The sequence below is a fragment of the Mastomys coucha genome, unplaced genomic scaffold (assembly GCF_008632895.1).
Source record: "Mastomys coucha isolate ucsf_1 unplaced genomic scaffold, UCSF_Mcou_1 pScaffold5, whole genome shotgun sequence".
In the NCBI taxonomy this organism is placed as follows: Eukaryota; Metazoa; Chordata; class Mammalia; order Rodentia; family Muridae; genus Mastomys; species Mastomys coucha.
In genome coordinates this window covers 21,707,591-21,730,262 of record NW_022196911.1, presented here as the reverse complement: position 1 = coordinate 21,730,262, position 22,672 = coordinate 21,707,591, and the positions used below count along the sequence as shown (strand labels likewise).

Genomic DNA, 22,672 nt, shown 5'->3' with positions numbered 1-22,672 from the left:
TAAAAAAAAAAAAAACAAAAAACAAAACACAACTAATCAACATGCAGAGTTTTGGAGCCTAGGCCAAATGGTATGACTAAAAGGACAAACAAACAACAACAACAAAAATTCCTGCTTCTAAGGCTCAAGTAATATATGTAAAGAATGAATAGAAAGATTTTAAGAGCCAGATGATCAGGCAGTTTGCTATAAGATTGTATGTCCTAGTGTATTAGTCAGGAGTTCTTTAGTGAAATAGAACTTAGAGAGTGAGTCATCTAAGTATCTATCTGTCTGTCTGTCTATCTATCTATCTATCTATCTATCTATCTATCTATCTATCTATCTATCTATCTATGTGTGTGTATATGACTTATTGGAATGTCTTACAGGTTACAATTTTATTCTGTAGTCTCCTCAGACCAATACGTGTCCACGGTGGTTAACTCTGCCCCTTCAGCTCTGATCATCAGGCTGTCTTTGCTGATTTGGACTGGAGTGACTGCCCTCTGAATTTTTTTTTTTTTTCAGTTTTCTGCAAAGAAAATCTCCTGTGTACTGTATGGTTGCTTCATTTGTCAATAAAAAACATATGACCTATTGTAAAGGGAAGGATAGAAGGTGGAACTTCTAGTAGGCAAAAAGGATTCTTGGATAGAGCCAAGTGCATGAGGACTGGGCCCCAGACATAGAGGAAAATGGCCACATGTTACTAAAGACCAGGTAAACAGCCATGTGGCAGAATTTAAAATAGAATAATAGGATTATTAAGTTATAAACAAGTTGGGGTACATGCCTAGCTATAAGGCCTAGATCTTTGTAAATATATTTGAGTCACAGAGTCATTTTTTTCTGGGAGCTTGGGGCTGGGAGAAAAAAACAGACCCTTACAGAAATCTCCCTACTACAAATGGTGTACTATATGTGGAGCATAGAATCTAAGCTAAGGTGAGAAAAATCTCACGTAAAGGCCCTAACTTTGAAACTAGGTCAAACTTTTATACCCAGAGGCAAAAAAAAAAAAAATTGCAGTAGCAGTAATTTAGCATCCACACTTGGCTCTGTAACCTAAGAAAATGGAGAGCAAATACTCCCTGGAGCCAGCGGCAGCTCCTAAGTCCCTGTTGAGCTTCTGAACACTTGGGTAGAGGCCTGTAAGTAGTGGGTAGAATGGGGAACTGGAGCAGGAAACTAAATTTCTTTTAGAGGGTGCCATGGGAAGGCCACAGCACAATTCAGTCCATGTAAGAGGAGTACACTGAGACCCAAGCCAATAGAAGTCAGGGCAAAAGCTGCTCTCGCCCAAAATGGCACAGGCAGCCTACTGAATGAAATCAAGGGGATGGAGGTAATCTGTATAGACAGACACTTGTGGGTCTGAGGAGCCTACAGACACACGGAAGGATAAAAGGAGCCTTTTTCTAAAGCTGCAATGGGACTAAAAAGCCCCAGTCTTCTAAACTGGTAAAGTGTTAAGTTTAAAAAAAAAACTAAAGAGGATAGAGACCAAGTATAAAACATTATATATAAGTAGTTTCAAACTGATATTAAAGTCCTTCAGAATACAATTAAAAATTAAAAGAAATAATGTTTTCTATGTTAAAAATGGGAAATGACACAATGTCACGGGGCATCTGGATTATATATAATTTTGCTATACTTATCAGCATAAAATAATAATTTTTCAGTAATAATTGCAATTTTATATATCCTTCTAAAGAAAGATCAAAATAAGGCACATTTGGAAATAGAAAGAATTGAGAAATTAGGTACTAGATGAGAAGCCATAAAACAGAGGTCAGAAGATTTTTTAAATCAGAGCAAAAAAAGCTTCAGAAGAATCCAATCCAGAAACTACAACAACAGAAAGGAAGGTTCCAGTTTAAAAAAAAAAAAAAATCCACAAAGGCTTTGCGAATTAGAATGGAAGCCCATAAAGATGCAACATACTGAGTTAAAATATATTGAGGACTACTAAATTATTAATACAGAAATGTGTATTATCTCTAAAAGCTTATATATTAACAGAAAAAAAAAAAACAACCAAAAAAGCAACCCTAACAAGATTCACCCTTGGGGATGCTGAAATGCTGAGGCATACTGTTTCAGCACCCTGCATCCCTGCATGTTCCTACCTCAGACTGCTTCAATGCTGTTTCATGAGAACATGCTTTCAGGACAATTTCAAAGCAGTTAGCTCACCTGGAACAGCCTTTTAAACTGTTCCAATCAGGACTTCATTTAAGCATTCATCTTCACAGCATATAAACAACAACTGTTACAATTAGCTTTTAAGACTAACCATTTTCCCAATGTTAATGGCCACCCCCAAAATGGAAAGTGACATCCCAAATCAGGAGGAAGCAAATTTAAGAGAACTATACCCATTCCCAAGAGGTAGGGTGGATGGTTTTTGATCTCTCTACCAATGATGGATTGCTGCAGACCGGGTTCGTTACGGGAACCCCAATTTCCACGGGATGAGAATTCTGGTCAGGTGGGTAATAAGTCAGCAAATGACAAACAGACTCGAAGCAAGGGTGTGGTGAATCTGAATGTATTTGTACAAGGTGAAATTCAGGCTTAAATAGCATACAGCAAGCAGGGCAGATGACAAGAGTCACATAGGCAGGTGACAGTCACATCAAGGTCAGTGATCTTACTGACCAAGATCACATATCTAGTTTTGAAGCGGGCAGAAGTTGGGGCTGATTTGGTATTCCTATGCTAATTCTCTGGATCCTGCTGGAGGCAAGGACTAGGAGGTTCTGACCTAACACTAGAAGCTAATGTCCTTGAGTGGAAGCCCTTCATTACTCTCTAGTATGTAAAACATTTCTAACTATTGTGAACTATCTATTGCCCTAAGGAATGTGCTTGACTTCTGTTGCTAGCTCTGGCAAGGCAGATTCCTTGAGAGAAATTCCAAGCTATGGACAGCTTGGTATTAAACTAGTATAGGTTGGAAACGTTGTGCTGGCCAGGAAACAATGCCCAATCTTAGCCATTTATGAATCATTTCTTGGGGTACCTTTATGCCTAAATATGAGGGCATGTTGACGATTGGAAAGACTAATCTGGAACATGTCTGAGTTAGGAGATACCAGCGACTGTCTGAATATCCAGGAGGCACAGAACTCCTTTTGGATCCTTATTGCCTCTAATCCTAATTAGGCTTTTACCCCCGATATTTAGGATTTGACTGGAGTAGATGAGTGTGTGTGGCAATGGATGTTCGTCATTTAAGGGAGATGGTTACAAATAGTTATAGTCTTAGTCATTGTAGTGGCTATTCCTGGTTGTCAACTTGACTATATCTGAAATGAACTACAATCCAGAATTAGAAGGCTCACCTGTGGCCCTAATCTGGAGGCTGAGAGATGCAAATTTCTGACCTGAATCTTGGCATGGAGATCTTGAGGCATAGTGGCTATGAATCCCAGAAGATTAAGATAGGAAGATCTATGAGTTCAAAGTCATCTGGGATTAAAGGCCTGGTAGCACACATCTTTAATCTGGGCCACACCTTTTGCTGGAAACCTATATAAGGATATTGGAAGAAGGAAGGCTTGCTCTGCTTCACCTGCTTGCCTTGTGGGACTGAGCAACTGCTAGATCCTTGGACTTCCATTCACAGCTGCTGCTGACCATTGTTGGGAGTTGGACTGAAGACTGTAAGTCATCAATAAATTCCTTTACTACATAGAGACTACCATATATTCTACGACTCTAGAGAACCCTGACTAATACAGTCATGGAGGAAACAAAATAGGATATTTTTCTTCTGTCTCTTTATTCCTTCTATCCTTTCTTTTTTCCTATCTAGTGTGAGGGGGAAAATAGAGGGTGAAAAGAGATGAAAAGAAAAAAGGGGGATATTGGAATAATAGAACAGAGGGGTAGATTATTGAATTTACTTTTAGAACAAAGAACATTAATAAGGCAAAAATCTTACAGTTGTATAGATCCTTATATATTGATACAATACTGAGTTTATATTTTGGTTCAATATAGTGTGTATAAGTACTTTAAACTTTTAGTTGAGTTATTGTTTCTATCTAATTCATAAAAATGTAATGTATGGTTCTATTCTTTTTAAAAGCTGTTTTTACAAGCTGGTAAAGATAAGTAAGTAATACAAGTTAATAGTCAATCAAACTCATGGTCATGCTGGATACTAGTTTAATGTATCACAGAAATATGTTTCCTAGGTTAAACAGATAGTAAATAGCTACAAGCAAGCAATATTTGGGTATTCAGATATGATATAGCTAAACAGATGGGCTTCAAAAATCTCAGAGATGTACAGAAACTTGAAGTGGAAACTTATGGTTTCTTTGGAAAGTCAGTTATGTCAAGTGATGTTTTATTGTGGCACACAGATGAAAAGGTGTTTTGCTAAAGCAAACATGTGAAAAAAATGTTTTGCTGAAGCAGACATAAGTGGAAGGATGTTTTGCTATAGCAGACACATGAAAGGATGTGTGTTGAAGGAATATAAATATGACCCTACAGACAATGGGAGCTAGAATATTGGTTTGCTTTGCTCTATCTCACTATTCCTTGCTATCCACACGCATGTATTGGTTTGCCTTACATTGCACTGCAAAGTGTCACTTGTGACACCATTGAGACAAACTTGCTAAAAGAACTTCTCATGAGCTTCCTGTGGCTTCTTGATGATTCCAGGGCCTTGGGCCAGTTGGTGAGTCTGGTGATTTCTTCTGGACTGAACTGCCCTTGCTGGTTCATATGTTGTGTCTGCTGACATAATTGGACTGCAGCTGCTGATTTGTATTTGGTGTGTCCTACTGGACTGAACTGCTGATATACTGACAACAAAAATTGGACCCATCCCCAAAAAACTTTTTCTAAACAGGACTACTCACTTCCCCTGTGTCCTAATAACTTTTCTCTTCTACTACCTCTTGTGAGTCGTGGGCTAGAGGAGAGGCTGAATGCTTAGTAAAGTAAATTGGAAAAAAATTATGCCTACAGAAACTGGCATTTAACAATGTTTTTACTAATTTAAGGCTTGTTTGCAATGAGACATGTCAGCTCCTGAAGCATCTCCATTTGATTTCAAAGAAGATGAATATCAAAGAACCTCCTTTGAGAGTTTCAAATTAGTAAAGTGCCACTGGGGGGAAAACGCCATTGCTTCAACTGCAAGCAAAATGCTGTCCAATCTGACAAAGAAGATACAAGGAAGCTGACTGCCAAGCTTTGCCAAGACAAGATAAGCAGTCCTTCATAATTCCTGTTTTACAAAATGGTCTGTGAGATATTCTGGGTCAGAGGCTGAAGATAGATACTACAATTTTAAGAGAAATTTGGAAGGGACTGTTCAGGCAGCCAACTTTCTCTGTCATTGCTACCATTTTGGAAGCTGCTTGCCTTCATGTCCTACATTCTCTGGTAATGCTTATTCCTTTTCAACTCTCTGATGACTATAGAGTTACAGTGTCATATATAAATTTAAGTTGTGTAAGATTTAAATAGATGTTTTTAGGTTAGTAATGCAAGTTATAGTAGAAAATTATTTAGGTACAAAACTCTAAATTCGCCAAGATAGAATTGATAATATAATACTTTCTCCTAAGTTACCAAATACATATGGACTGGACAGTGTGAATATAAATCTTACCTTATAGTTTTAATGATTTTTTTCATATCAGTTATCACTGTATATAGTTTATAGACATAAGAGAAAGAGCCTTTTATTGGACTAAAAGGTGAAATTGTAGAGAAAATCTCCAGTGTACTGACTGTATAGTTGCATCATTTGCAACCAACCAACCAAACAAAAACAAAAACAAAAACAAAACAAAACAAAAACTATGGCATATAGGAAAGGGTTGAACAGAAGGTGGGACTTCTGGTAGGCAGAAAGGATCTAGGATAGAGCCAAGTGTGGGAGGATTAGGACTCAGACATGCAAGAAGAAGGTTGCATGTAACTAAATACTAAGTTAAGGCAGAGCTTAATAGAATAATAGGATTATTGAACTATAAACCTGTCAGAAAAAATGCCTAGCTACTTGGCCTAGGATTTTGTAAATATATATGAGTCTCAGACTCTATTATTCCAGGGAGGTTGGGCCTGGGAAGAAAAACACATGCTTACAGAAAATTCCCTACTACAATTTAGTGTAGGCAGCCGCTTGGATGATAAAATCCAAGATGGTGCCGGTTCCTGATACACTGTAGCATGCGCCTCTCCCGAGCAGGTATATGCTAATGAGGGTCTGCCAGAGAACCAATCCAGGAGGACTTGGCAGCTCAGGCTCGGGTATATAAGGAGCTCTCTCTAGCCATTCCACGCCACTCCACAGAAGCAAGCAGACCTGCAGCACCTAGGAAGAAGAAGAAGAAGAAGGAGGAGGAGGAGGAGGAGGAGGAAGAGGAGGAGGAAGAGGAGGAGGAGGAGGAGAAGGAGAAGGAGAAGCAAGAAGAAGAAGAAGAAGAAGAAGAAGAAGAAGAAGAAGAAGAAGAAGAAGAAGAAGAAGAAGAAGAAGAAGAAACATCAAGAAGAGCCAAGAAGAGCAGAGACAACAAGAAGAGCCGTGCCATCAAGAAGAGCTGTGACACTTAAGAACCTAGGAGAGCTGTAATACCTAGGTACCTTAAAGAGCTGTATCACCTGGGTACCTAGGAGAGCTGTAACACAAAAGAAATTTCCTGAGTAAACCGTTGAGAGAAGAAGTCTAAGTATGTTCGTCGTTATTGCTGCCATCCGGGCAGCAAGGCGCCGTAAAATTTAGCAAATTCAACAATGGCTGGCTATGGCCAAAATAAATGAAAAATCAGTAGTTACTCAGTCCACAGGACTAGATGTCTCCACTGGTCTTCAGTATATGCTGGAATCCCAAAGAAGTAGGATCCAAAACCATGGAAGGAATGGCTGTGCAAGCAAGACAAAGTCAAGCTAGCAATAGCAAGAGCTTCCTCTTTCCATGTGCTTATATAGGTTTCTGGCAGATTTGGCCAAAATAAAGTTATATCTTCCTTTATCTACTAGATCTGGATCAAATGCATGTGTCTTTCTGCCTCCACAGTCTGGACTAGAAGTGAAATCACCCAGTTCAAAACAAGAAAAAAATAATCTCTCAAAGGTATGCCCTTCATTTATGGATTATAGTTCCTTCCAGATGTAGTCAAGTCAACATCTAAGAACAGCCATCAAAACCAGTAATGCCAGAAGCTACGTCTTATAATCTTAACAACATGAACTCTCTAATGTGAGATAAAATCAAGAAAACTTGTATGACCCAATTACAGCATTGATATGTGACACTGTTCCTGTGGAAACAAAGACAAACATTTACTTATCCAAGATAATGAACCAGTGACAGATAAATGTTTGGGGAACAACAACGTCACACTTAGTGAAACAATGTGGCTTATTTTTTAGGGATATTTTGTCTGTATGTATACCTGTGTGCCACTTGTGTTCCTGGTTCTCTGATAGGCTGGAAGAGGTTACTGTATGCCCTGGAGTTGAGGTTATAGATTGAGTACCTATTTGAGGGTCTTGAGTTCAAAGGTGAGGCTTCTGAAAGAACAGACAGAACACTAACTACTGGGTCATCTTTAAAGCCCAGTGGACCAGTAAGTATAATCGGGGTGACTTACAAGTATGTGGATAAGGTGTTACTAACAAGTACAATGGAATGAATGACAGTTGTATCACCTTGTAAGGGTGATGGCTAAAGAAGCTGAAAATTAGGGAATCACTACAGTTCTATGTAGCTCACCTGAGTTGGGAGGTGTGTCTTTCAAGCCACTCAATACCTCCTCCAGAAGCTTGCCTTGTGTTCTCTGGTCCAGGCAGCTTGACTGGTGTCTGAGAAGGATAGAATGGAGAAAATTTTATAAGTGTGGATTTATGGTATTACATAATAGAACTTGAGTTATAAGGACAGCCTGCCATGGGCATAAAAATAGAATGGAGGATAACAGAATAGGGCAGAGGACACAGAAAGAAAACCATATAGTTATGCTTACTTAATATAAAGGAGGCAAAAAGATACATTACAAAATTTGGCCTCTTCAGCAAATGATGCTGGCAAAACTGGATCCAGCAGAAAAATGAAATTAGATTCTTATCTTTCAACTTACACAAAAATCTATTCAAAATTGATCAAATACCTTATTTAAAACCAGAAACTTAGAAAACACAGGGAATATCCATGAAAATACTGGGATAAGAGAGAACTTATGGAATAGAAAGAATACCAACAGCACAGGAACTAACCCCAAGTATCAACAAATGGGACAGCAGGAATATAAAGTTTCTGTTCATCAAAGGAAATAATCAGGAGTGCACACAGACACCCATAGAATGGGAGAGAATCTGCACCAGCAACACTCTGGGTAGGGGGCTCATATCTGGAATTCACTAAGAGTTACAGAAATTAAACACCAAGGAATAAAACTGCCAATCAACACATGAGGAAATGAACTGAATAGACACCTTGAAAAGATAGAAATAGAAATAGCCAATAAGAAAAATGTATTTTCACTATTGCTGTAGACGAGCATCTACATAAGACTGTTAAATTGGTTGTTGTTTTATATCAAACAACTTTTATAATACTTATTTTTATTGTTATAATATTTTATAAATTTTAAGGAATATGACAAAAAAGATATTGTAGGTATTGAAGGGGGGGGTCTCTGGGAGGAGCGGTGGTACAAAAGGGAAACAAGAATGTGATTCAATTCTATTTAATTAAAATATGTTTTTAAATGTTAACAAATTCAAATAAATTGAAATCATGTAACTTTTCTCATCATAATGCAATAAAAGTTTAAAAGAAGAGAAATAGCCGATAAATATTGGAGAAAGTCTTCAAGATCCCTAAAATGCTATAAGAGAGAGTACACAAATTAAAACTACTTGGAAATACTGTTTCACTCCAGGAAAAATGGCTGCCATCAACCAATCTGACAACAAATAATAGAGAGGATGATGAGATAAAGGAACTTTTATTCACTGTGTGTGTGTGTGTGTGTGTGTGTGTGTGCGCAAATTAACATATGCAAGTTGAAATCAGTTTGAAGAATATTCAAAATTAAAGAAAATGTATGATCCTGAAATTTCACTCCTGGGAGCATACTCAGAGAACTCCACATCCCATTCTAAGCATATTTACACCCTAAGGATATTTCTGATACTTTATTCACCAGAGCAATTTATTGGAATCATATTAATTATCAATACATGAATGTATAATGAAAATGGTATGCATATAAAATGGAAATCTATTCAGGTGGAAAGAAAAATGTAATAATTTTCAGAAAAATGGATAGATTTAGAATGTGTAATATCAAGGGAGGTCATACAGTGTCAGAAAAAAGAAACTACTTTTTCCATCATATGCAGTATCTAGCCAATATATCTATATGGATACAATGTACATATGGGCACAGCAGAACATGGAAAAAGAAGAACAAGAAAGGTTAAAAATCAGGGGTTAAGGTAGGATTGAATGCAGGTAATTAAAACCAGTTATGAAAAAGTATAAAGCCATCTCCTTTTCTAGTTCTAATACTGTCACAGGATTGTTTTTTATTTTAGATAAATTCATAAAAATATATTTGATAGTGAAAACATAAAAATGAAATGTGGGACTCCAGAGTTTATGTTCCCAATGACTACTCTATACTCAGTTGTTTAGTCTTTGGGTCTAGTTAGTTTCAGTGTGAGATTTTGTTTCCAACATGCTTTATCATTAAGTTAAAAAATTATCAGGAATGGAAAATTAAAGGATTTTAATGTCTGAAAATATAGCATTTCTAGAAGAAAAAAAAAAGAGAATATTACCACTGACCTGGAACTTGATAACTGAAGAATCAGCCATTTTTTGTTTCTCTTCTTTGAGTTTCTTTTTCAGAAACAATGAATAGATGACTTACCACCCTTTTACATCAAAGGGTCAAAAAAAAAAAAAGTAATAATACTAAAAGCTGTTAAAGAACACTTTTAATCTACATAAAAAGATCCAAACAGCAGAATACTACCAGGTGTCCTGTCAATGATCCCATGGAACCACATTTGAAACTTGGAGAGAAAAATCACTCTCAACAATTGTTGCACCAAGAAATATAATCTCTTTAAACTGTTGGAGACATAAATCCATTTGAACACAATCACAAATTAAGACAATTCACATCACTAAAGTAGTACAGTACATAATAAATTAGAGGCAAAATGGACACAGGAGAGCTAGGTAGTGGTGGTGCATGCCTTTAATCCCAGTACTTGGGAGGCAGAGGCAGGCGGATTTCTGAGTTCGAGACCAGCCTGGTACAAAGAGGACAGCCAAGGCCATACAGAGAAACCTATCTCGATAAAACAAAAACAACAACAAAAATGCACACAGGAGAATCAGAGGAATTATCTATGACAATATATGAACTAATAAACTTCATGCGAAAAATAGATAAATACAAGAGAATTTCATCTCTGGGCAAGACAAGAAAACACTAATACTTACAGAGAAGGAAGAAGAATACCAATAATCCAACCAGAAACAACCAGAAAAACAAAAGGATTGGGGAACAAAAACATGAACAAAAAATCTAGCCACTCTGGATATCACTATAGAGAATCCTTAATCAAATAAACAAATCCTCAAGTTAAATAAATCTAGCACATGACACAGCTGTTCTACTCCTTAGCATATGCTCAAAGGACTCAACATCCTACTCCAGATATTTGCTAACACATGTTCATTACGGCTATATTCATAATAGCCACAAAATGGGAACTTCCTAAATGTCCTGCCACTAACAAACAGATAATGAAAATGAGGTACATACACACTATGGAATATTATTTATTGAGCTGTAAAAAAATGGAAATGAATTTTACCAGTAAATGGATGGACATAGAAATGATCACACTGAGTGGAGTAACCAAGACTCAGAATGACAGGCATTGCATGTTCTCTCTCATAGGAAGGTCCTAGCTCCAAATCTTCAGATGTGAGTTCAAAACCTGGAGTAACCAGAAAAGTAAAAACAGACTATGGTGAGATATTGGGGAATTATAGAGAGAAAAATAACAACTGATCTAGAAGAGGACATGGATTTAATTGTTGATAAGGGGTGCATATGAACTCAGAAGAACAGTACAATAATAACAGTAAAGATGTCTGGGGCTGGAGAGGTGACTCAGTGGTTAAGAGCACTGACTTCTCTTCCAGAGGTCCTGAGTTCAAATCCCAAGCAAGCACATGGTGGCTCACAACCACCTGTAATGGGATCTGATGCCCTCTTCTGCTGTGTCTGAAGACAGCTACAGTGTACTTACACATAATAAATAAATTAATTAAAAAAAGATGTCTGAAACAGTCATAAGAAATAACACTATTACTCATCCATCAAAAGACCTATCATACATATATATTTGAGCATATATATACATTTAAAGTGTAAATGAAAACTTTGCATCAGGGCTGATAAATTCCCCACAAGAGCATAGATTTTCTAACAAAACCAGCAGCAGACATGAGAAGGCTGTTGGTTATAGGGTGTCCAAGAGACTCCCAATACATTATAAGCTGTTGTTGTTGCCTATGGTTGCCTTAGAGGTAGAAGGTGAGTCTTTATTGTTGAAGAAGTCATGAACTACAGATACAGAACCCAGAGACATTCAGATGAATTTGATCGTAAAGTGTCCTTCCTGGGGACTAACTTTCATGGCACTAGAAGGCAACATGCAAGCTTCCAAAGGAGGGAGATTATTACAGAAAACGACTATCAGTCAAAATGCAGTTGTGATCATCAATCTAAATGACATATAAGCAACACAACTTATACATGCATGAAATCTTACAAACATGGCTGCCCAAATAGGAGCTGAACAAAGACAACAGCAAGACACGTGCTAATGTGGCAGGGAGAAAACTCACAAGGTCTCAACCCTACACAAACATTAAGGAATTCTGAGAGCTGGAGAAACAGTCTTCCTTAAGAACAGTACATGGGACCTCATTAAATTGCAAAGCTTCTGTAAGGCCAAGGACGCTTTTAATAGGACAAAATGGCAACCAACAGATTGGGAAAAGATCTTTACCAATCCTACATCCAATACAGGGCTAATATCCAATATATACAAAGAACTCAAGAAGTTAGACTCCAGAGAACAAAATAACCCTATTAAAATTGGGGTACAGAGCTAAACAAAGAATTCTCAGCTGAGGAATACCGAATAGCTGTGAAGCACCTAAAGAAATGTTCAACATCCTTAGTCATTAGGGAAATGCAAATCAAAACAACCCTGAGATTCTACCTCACACCAGTGAAAATGGCTAAGCTCAAATACTCAGGTGACAGCAGATGCTGGTGGGGATGTGGAGAAAGAGAAACACTCCTCCTCTGGTGGTGGCATTTCAAGCTGGTACAATGATGCTGGAAATCAGTCTGGCAGTTCCTCAGAAAATTGGACATAGTACTACTTGAGGACCCAGCTATACCACTCTGGGGCATATACCCAAAAGATTCTCCAACATATAACATGGACACATGCTCCACTATGTTGATAGCAGCCTTATTTGTAATAATCAGAAGCTGGAACTAATCCAGATGTCCTTCGACAATGGAATTGATACAGAAAATGTGGTATATTTACACAATGGAATACTACAGCGCTATTAAAAACAATGAACTCATGAAATTCTTAGGGAAATGGATGGAATTTGAGAATATCATCCTGAGTGAGGTAACCCACAAAAGAACACACATGTTGTATAATCACTGATAAGTGGATATTAGCCCAGAAGCTTGGAATAGGCAAAATACAATCCACAAACCACAAGAAACCTAAGATAAAGGAAGACCAAAGTGTGGATACTTTGATCCTTCTTAGAAGGGGAACAAAATAGCCATGCAAGGAGTTGCAGAGACAAAGTATGGAACAGAGACTGAAGGAAGGACAACCCAGAGACTGTCCACCTGGGAATCCTTCCCATATTCAATCACCAAACCCAGACACTATTGTGGATGCCAGCAAATGTTGGCTGACAGGAGCCTGATATAGCTGTCTCCTGAGAGGCTCTGCCAGAGCCTGACAAATACAGAGGCAGGTGCTCACAGCCAACCATTGGACTGAGCATGGGGTCCCCAATAGGGTCTCCAATGGAGGAGTTAGAAAAAGGACTGAAGGAGCTGAAGGGGTTTGCAATCCCACAGAAAGAACAATAATATCAACCAACCTGACTTACTAGAGCTCCCAGAGACTAAACCACCAACCAAGGAGTACACATGGAGGGATCCTTGGCTCCAGCCGCCTCTGTAGGAGAGGATGGCCTTTTTGGACATCAATGGGAGGAGAAGCTCTTGGTCCGGTGAAGGCTTGATACCCCAGTGTAGGGGAATTTGGGAGTAGGGAGGCAGGAGTGGGTGGGCGGGGGAACACCCTCATAGATGCAGGGGGAGAGGGGAAGGGATAGGGGACTTCTGGGAGCGGGAATTAATGGGAAAGGGGGCAACATCTGAAATGTAAATAAAGAAAATATCCAATAAAAAAGATTAAAAAATAGAGTACATCATATGCATTATACAATAGCAAATGTTCATCCCTGAAAACATACAGACTGAGTAGGCTGTAATTTTATGTTTAGGAATCCACACAAACATACAAGAGTAGTAAAAGAAAAACTTATTAAGAAATAGTAAATGTCCATATAAAGTCAAGATTTTTGATCATTTAAATAAAAACAAAAACTACAATAAAAAACCTGGACAGGAATGGCTTTACATCATTTTGTATCATTGTTACTCATATAATAAAAATTAATAGGGTGCTAGAGAGATGATTCAATGGTTCCAAGCAACTGCTACTCTCTTAGAGACATTTCAACAAGAATAGAACAGAAAACAGAAATTAGTAAAGGGAGAGAGGGAGAAAAAAAATGAACAAAGAAACAAACAAAAAAATTAAAATCCACGAGTGAACTAACCAAGCTTATGAAAGGTCTGTATAATGAAAACTTTGAATAGTGGAAGGAACTGAAGAAGACCAACTAGAAAATGAAAAGATAATTCACAATATTATGGGACATAATATTGGGAATTCTGGAAGTGGTTTATAGGACCAGTTCAAACTCCATGACACTGCTGTCAACTGTTGTCAGTATACTTCACAAAATTCCCTAGGTACACAATAACCTCAGGGAAATGTTACGATGCTCATGCTATCTCAGTGTGATTCCAGATCATCCCAGTGCGGTAGAGCAGCAAATCCAGAACCTGCCCAAGAGCAATGACTATGTGACTGCAACTAAAACACCACAAACATGTGTTGCAGACCAGACAGCCTCTTCAAACAATGGTACTGGGAAAAGTATCTATGGGCATATGAAATATGAACATGGGTCCAAGTCTCCTACCATACAAGGAATCACAGACTTTCATGTGTAATCTGAAACAGTGAATACTGTAGAGTAATAGATATAGGCAACACTTGATATAAGAACTGACTGACAGAGTATACTATGTACAATTTTAAAATCCAGGGAAATAGTAAAATTAAAAGTATGAAGAGATGGGGCTGGAGAGATGGCTCAGGGGTTAAGAGCACCACCTGCTCTTCCAGAGGTCCTGAGTTCAATTCCCAGCAACCACAACCACATGGTGGCTCACAACCATCTGCAATGTGATCTGACACCCTCTTCTGGTGTGTCTGAAGACAGTGACTGTGTACTCACATACATGAAATAAACAAATCTTTAAAAAAGTATGAAGAGATAGCCTATCCAGCAGATATATTTACTATATGTGTTTATAGTATCTCTCTATTTCATATGTAAATATATATATGTACATATATATGGTACAGTATAGAATAATGAACAAAAATCCAGAATCTATTAAAAACCTTGCAAAGTGAACAAATAATAATATAACCAATAAATAAGTATATTCTGCTTATTTATTTTGCTCAACATCTGCTGGAAGGGAAATGTGCATATGTTAAAAGGCTCTGCAGTGTGGTTCATAAGATATAAAAGATATATAATATAGATTCCAATTCTATCCAGTCAAAGTGTCCACACACAAGTTCCTACACAATAACAAATGAATTTCTTTCAGTCAATATTCCATATACTAAACATGTAAACAGACTACACTACTCAAAAAAGAAAAATGGCAGTAGATATTAAAACATATTTTCTACAAAAGATTTCATATTTAAAGATTAAAAAAACTGAGAAAGAAGGACTTTTTTAAATGCCATGAATATGGAGTTCAGTAAAGATGGCTAGTGACAACTATAATAGTGACAGAAAAGTCAAAAGTATTAAAATACAAAGTAAAGAGTATTAGTAAATGGTAAATAGTCCGTTAGATAAAAAGTCCTTGATCAAGATAGGTGCATGTCACCAAACCCAGAATGCGTATATCCAGAGCACACAGAAAACAGAAAAATATATAAAATCTAAAACCTGGTACATTGCCTCATGTGCTTTTCAGACATGACTAGTATCTAAGAGTTCTATAGGGATGCCAAGTCACTAAGTATATACCCTGGTATAACAGGGGAGTTAGCGTGGATGAATGTAAATTCCAAGAGCTTGGTTCGCTTCACCTCAACAAAGAGAACTGATATTCTTTTAAGATTATTCTAATAAGAACATTTTGGTAATCAAAAGATCAAAAACAAACAAACAAACAGTATTACTCCACTTTATATGAGCTAAAATTCATCCACAAAGGAAGACATCCACAGTAGTTTCAGAGCCAGCTTCCTTATGAACAGTAGAGAAACCGCTCAGCTTCTGCCAGTTTCCTAGCGCCACAGCTCTGGTAGCCTGGCTGCGGTCCTAGCTGCGCTGCTGTTTGCTGACTCTCCCAGGATGCCTCGCGGTACCCGCGGCTGCCAGGAATTTTAGCTTCACCTAAGCCGACCCCAGGTTTGCACCACACGATTACCCACGGTGCGAGCCCGCGTTTTCGGGGGAAACCTGTCGAAGCGATTTCTGAATTTGGCTCTGGGTAAAACTTCTCTAGCCTCAGTAATTAAGCGTCCCAGCTTCCACCCACGTCTTTCTTCTGACTCCTCCCACTCACTCCCCTACACATTCCCCAAAGTCGAATATCCTCCCAACATGCTTCCGTATCTCCAAATCTGTTTCCGGGTGAGCAACTACGCCTCCTCAGAAGCCAGGCCCTCCCAAGCTGCCTTCCACACAGCTCCAGCTGTCAGGCTGCCCCAGGCTCTGCACAGCCTTCACAAGCTCTTGCTGTGAGCCCAGACCACAGCTGTTTTAGTAGGACGCTGCACCCCGATATCTGAGCCCCACCCGGGGTTCTAAACCCTTAGATAAACGACATTCCCCACTCCCCCAAACTGGAGCAGGAGCTGTCCTTGAATTAGTTGAGTGCCTGTGGACTCTTTCCCCTAACCCAGCCGCCTTGTCCGACCTTAGTCAGAGAGGATGTGCTTAGTCCTGCAGTGGCTTATTTGCTGGGCTTGGGGCGGGGGCTTGGGGTCTGGCGGAGAATACAAGTGTGGTGGGAATCGCCCTTCTCAGAAGAAAATGGGAGCGGGGAGGTGGAAAGCTGCGAGAGACCGGATGAACTGATTTGGGATGTAAATTGAATTATTAAAAAGACAAACAGCCTAACATCTCCACTGGACTACCAACCTCTCCGACTTACATATTTCATACCAAACAATAATAGGCTAAATTCAGAAGCAAGAGTCCCATCCCCAACACACAAACATTAAAAAGCCAAAACAAAATTCTGAAATTTTGACTTGGGGAGAGATGTTTAAAGAACTTGGATTTTGAAAAGAACTAGGTCTCAAGAAGTCAGTGGTCAGGCCTTTGCTAACATCCTGGGGGTGAATTCATCCCGCACTGTACTCCTTTCCCCACTAGATGGGAGTCTTGCCATTTAAGTCTTCTGTGACTCATGCAAAGGTGCTCTGAGAGAAAACAGAAAATGTTCCTTTCTCCTTCTTTTTAAAAAATGGAGTGGTGAATGCAGACTCTTGGCTGTCCTAGATGCAGAACACAAGTGAAGTATGTGGTCCCAGGCCTAAAAAAGTCAGTTACACCATCCCAGCTTTAGCTCTGGGAACACCAAGGAAGAAGAGGTGGTTAGGAAATAAGGGAAAGAGGGGAAGGGTTAAGGCGTGCCATTCTCTAGACTCCATACAACTATTGTAACCAATAACCAATAGCAGCTGTCTTTACCTGCACTGGCCTCACACAAGACCACAGCCAGTCTAGGAAAGGGAACAACAGTTCACTTTACCTCTCAGAGGTTGGCTATGGATAGATTGTAGGAGAAGAATCACTGCCTTTAGTTGTTATCCTGTGCTGAGCACATCAGGCTCCAGCAGTCTCATGAATGGCTCTGGTTCATCTCAGTGGGTCCCAGGCAATATGAATAGATATGAACACAGTAGAGTGACTGTTGGTATTGTGGACCAGGATAGTGGAGAGGTAGGAGGTGAGAGTGGGCAGCATTAGATGTGCCCATACATATGCACACACACATTCTGTGTGTATATACACGAGTGTGAAATAGAAAGTGTGTTGGGCAGGGACTCATTCATTCATTTATTGAATGTAGAGAGGGTTTTTCTGTGTAATCCTGTGTTTAAAGGTATATGCTACCACACTCAGCTCAAATTTCTTTGAAATGACCAATTGAGTGTGTGTGCGTGTGTGTGTATACATACATATATATGTTTGATTACACACACACACACACACACACACACATATTTGGTTGTACCAGTATCTGGTGGGATTTTTGTTTGTTTCTTTGATAACTAATTGGTATGCTTGTCAATGAGGGAGACATTCCACCATGCCAGGATTATTAGTTGGTTTAATGTCAAGGAATAGTTAGAGTAAGGAAGTCTTGTTTTTTGTGTTTCAAGAAGTATTAAATGTTCAGTAGCTTTGCAGTTAGTTCTTCTTTGCAGTAGAATCCTGTCGATCTAATTGTGGGGTTAATTTCAGGGTTGTATTTTATAATTGCTTAAGTCACATTACAACTTATCATCTTGTTTATATCATTTACTTCATGCTGTATACATTTGGTGTGTTATATGCACCTGGAACCTCATCTATTTCAAGTTAGTAATTTTGTGCAACAGAAGTATTTGATGTGAGTAGAAATAAGATCTCACTTGTTAACTCATTTCTATCAAGTGGGTTGTGCCTTTATCTTGGGGAACTGTCAAGACATGAAAAGCTGGGCAGTGGTGGTGTAAGCCTTTAATCCCAAGGACTCAGGAGACAGGCAGTCAGATCTCTGTGAGTTCCAGGTCAGCCAAAGTTACATCCTGTCTCTACAAACAAACATACCAAGTAATCAGAAAAAGTTATGTTTCATTGGGCAAGGTCATGTAAGCCTTCAAATCTAGAACTCATGAGGCAGAAACAGGGGAAGTCTGTGTTCAAGGCCAGCCTGGTCTACATATAGAATCTAGGCCAGCTAGGAATACAGACAGACCCTATCTCAAAATAAAGCAAACTCTTCTCAGAGAATTAGCTTCTATGATACCAGAAGAAGCATGCATGGCTCCTAAGGAAGACTCTCACAGTCCTACCCAGCTATAATGCCTATGAACCACATCGATGGTCATCTTGTCAGGACAACTCTAGAGGTTCAGTAATGGCAAGCTCACCTTGGTGAAAACCAACAGCTCTCTAATTGGACTTAAGATACTTGTAACAACAGGGAAACTATGACTGGTACTGGAAACCTAGCTAACTTCTCACTGCTGGTGAAGTTATGAATCTTGGAGAACCAACCACTACCAATTTACTAATTCGGATTAGTTCCTAATAAAATTCAAATATTTTTTGTACCCACAAATAAACGTAGTCTTCTTTCATCAGTAAGGAAACTTCTCATTCAACCAGAGAGACCACTACAAAAAAAATCTACAACTCCAAAATGTAGAGTTGTTGAGCCCACACATAATGAATACATCTACAAAACACTCATGCGCCTAAGGCTCAAGGAATAATTTTGAAGATGGGCTATTAATATTCAAGAGGCAAAGGATCAAGGAGTTTGTTGTGAGGTTGTTTCTCCTAGTAATGCTAGGAGCTAGCTTATCCATAAAATCTCAAAAACATGACTGTCCAAACAAGAGCTGAACAAGCACAACTAAGGATATCAGAAAGTGAATGAGGAAAAGCCCACAAGGCCTCAATCCCTACAGAGTGTACTACAGGCAACTGCACAATGCTGGGAGCAAGTCTCCTTCAGGGATGAGCATACCAACTAGTTATCCAAAACCAAATGGTCAGCATTGGAAACATATACACAAGTACCATGATATAGACAGAAGAGGTTAGATTTAGGAATATATATCAATTATATATAAATTATACATGCATACATAGTATGCATACAATAACAATGAAATGACAAGCCATGAATTTGGGGGAGAAAATATGTGAGAATTTGGTAGTAGGAAAGGGAAGTGAAGCATGTTATAGTTAAACTATTATTTTAAAATTTTACAATACAAAAAAAAGCAGAACAAAAATAAAATATGACAAGAAACCCAAACAAAAACAAAAAAGTTTGTAAAATTAACAGTGAAATTCAGACAAGGATTCCTTTAAGCTAACATGCTGCCCTAACTACAGTGTCTATCATCATGAGTAGTAATGTTAACTACTCTTGGCATAAACATGGGGGAAGGAGGCCAAATACTGCTGGGGAAGTGAGAACTAGAAAATCAACTTTGAAAATCAGTGTATATATTCTCAAATAAATAAATAAATAAATAATATAAATAAATCTGGGTGTCACAGTACAGAACTAACATATGGCACTACTCCTATGGAAACAATGATAAACATATACTTATCCCAGAGAAGGAACCAATGACAAATCAATGTTGGGAACCAACAGAATTCAACTTGGTACACCAAAGTGGTTTCTTTTTTATTGATGTTTCATCTGCATGTATGTTGGTGAACTATGTGTGTTCTTGGTGCTCACAGAGGCCAGGAGAAGTCACTGGATGCCCTGGAGTTGAGGTTACAGACTGAGTGCCCATGTGAGGGTACTGAGAACTCAAAGTGAGTTTTTTGAAAGAGCAGGCGGTGCTCTTAACCAGAGTCATCTCTAAATGCCAGTGGACCAGTGAGTATACTTGGGTGACTTACAAGAGTGTGAGTGAGTAGCTGCTGACAGAAAAACAAAGGACTGAATAAAAGTTGCTTCACCCTGTAAGGGTGGTGGCTAATGAAGCTGCAAACCTGGGGACCACTGCACAGCTTGAGGTGGGGAGGTTTGTCTTTGAAGCCACTCACTACATCCTTCAGGCAGCTTGACCTGTCTTGTCTGATTCAGGCAACTTGACTGGTATCTGCTTCATGGCTAGTCTGAATATGTTCTGGGAAGCTCATTTTGTCTGATAGTGTCAGAGTCCATACCGATTATATATGCTTGAGGCAGGAGGGCACTGGTGAATTTTGCCAGTTTCTGGGACTTCCTGATGCTATTAAGTCATCTATATCGCCTTGAGCACCTGGTGATTCTTTGTAGGATAGAATGTATCATCTCCCCTAAGAACAACTGTTTATTTACCTCTGCTTTAATATCCTATATTTTAAGGAACTTCCTCCAAATTAGAAGGTTTAGTCTCAGTAGAAGCTGATGCATAACAGCCACTCCGGAGCATGATCTCCAGGGACTCTCCATCTTTCCCAAAGAGCACTTGCCCATCATGTTTATTGTACCTTTATTCACAGTACCTAGGCAATGGAATCAACTAACATGTCTCTCAACTGACACATGCACAAATGAAACTGTGATACTTATGTACAAAGGTCTATTACTCAGGTGTCAATAAAATGAAACTGAGGGATCTGGAAGTAAAAGTAGGTTACTGGAAATTATGATGAGTGCTGGCTGCCACCTAGCCCCGGCAGTCAAGCATCACATTACCACTCATGTGCATCTTAGCTTCAAACTTTTGTGTGTTCTAGTGAGACTACATGTAGATACCAAGATGCTAGAAATGCACCTACAGTAGAGAGATCCAGGAAGAGAGGGTGGATATTAGAATATAGGTGATATGAAAAAAGAGTGGGAATGCTGGGTGCATGATTCAAACTTGTAGTGGAGTGATGAGGAAGAAAGAGAGCTGCTAAAACTCCACTCAAATGAGATGTCCATGAATGAGCTACATGGAAACCTATTGTTTTGTATCCCGTGTAAAAAATGTAATAAAGGGGGATAGCAGAATACATGTGCTATAAAAGAATGGGGGCATTGGACAATGTGTAATATGTGTTTAACTCAAGATGAGGACAGGAAGAAAGAAGAGTGGGTAGGCTATCCAAAGTAAGGCTTTATGAAGAAGCCACACGAAAGCCCACTATTTTTCAGGTTATATTGGAAATATAATTTTAAGGCCATTGAGCAGCGGTATCACACATAGTTAAATAATGCTACTCCCATATGCCAGGGCTGTTAAATGGAGCTCTCTGTACCAAATATTTGTATCTGCTTAGGACTTACTCCTCATGGAGGCCACAGAGGCATCCTAAACAAAACAGGTTATTGTCAGTTCTCTTGCATGGCCATCTTAAGCACATGGTGTTATTGATGACACCAAACACGTTGGTTTTAAGATAGATAGAGAACAATCTTGAACTTACCAGGAAACTCTCCCAACTGGCTAGCTTTTATAGCATTGCAAGGTCTACTGTAGCTGATGGCAAAGAAATGACATCATGGTCTTACCCCTGAACCATGTACCCTACAGTACCAATTCACTATCCAAGATATGTGAACTCACACAGATGCACCTACCTCTGTGTACAGAGCACTGCGATGAAGGGTGTACATCATCACATCCTTAGCCTTTGAGGTATTTCTAAGCTGTATGTCGCATTCCAATTATATCATATACACAGCCTATCTCAGTACAGTTTGTCTCTTTCTTGATATTTGTAAGGATTAACTCTATTATGAAGACTTAGAAAGTGAGTGAAAGATGAGAATTAGAGCATTTTCTTTCATGATGAATTTTCTTTGATCACTGCAATTTTAGCACTATTTTGTAAAGCATTTGTCAAATTCAAAATATTTATGGGCAATGTAACTTCCAAAGAGACATGGAGATTATATAAGATGTACTTTAACATGGTTTCTCAGAACTATGAACTTTGTGATGTACACTTTAATTTCATGTCTTTGCCAATTGCTTATATTATTATATGTTGTTCTTATTTACCATTTTTATTTTTTTTTATTTTTTTTTTATTTTTTTTACTTTTTTGAGACAGGGTCTATGTAATCCTGGCAGTCCTAGAACTTACAATGTAGACCAGGATGAACCCAGACTCACAGTGATCTGATTGGCTGTGTCTTCTAAGTGCTACAATTAAAGATAGACACCTCTTACCTGGCATTATTATGAATGGTTAGATGTTAAATAAGATAAATATTTTTGTTATAGCTTTTCCCAGGGGTGGGAGAGAAAACTCAGTGGTTAAGAGCACTGGTTGCATAGAGTACACATGGTAGAACTCATAGGTCCAGCTGCATATGTAGCAGAGGATGGTCTAGTTGGTCATCAGTGGGAGGAGAGGCCCTTGGTCCTGTGAGGCCTCTATGCTCCAATGTAGGGGAATGCCAAGGCAAGGAAGCAGGAGTGGATGAGTTGGTTAACGGGGGGGGGGGGGGGG

General features: G+C 38.8%; 1 protein-coding gene across 1 annotated transcript in view; it reads right to left on the bottom strand.

Annotated features, from left to right (window-relative positions):
• Positions 1-22,672, bottom strand: part of LOC116078221 (zinc finger protein 54-like) — a 60,240-nt gene that overhangs the window by 12,463 nt on the left and 25,105 nt on the right. The window contains exons 6-7 of the mRNA XM_031353269.1: positions 10,858-10,983; positions 7,736-7,824 (exon numbers count right to left, since the gene is read on the bottom strand). Coding sequence (XP_031209129.1) covers positions 7,766-7,824; positions 10,858-10,983 — 185 coding nt within the window. The 3' untranslated portion in view covers positions 7,736-7,765. The remainder of the gene's footprint in view (positions 1-7,735; positions 7,825-10,857; positions 10,984-22,672) is intronic.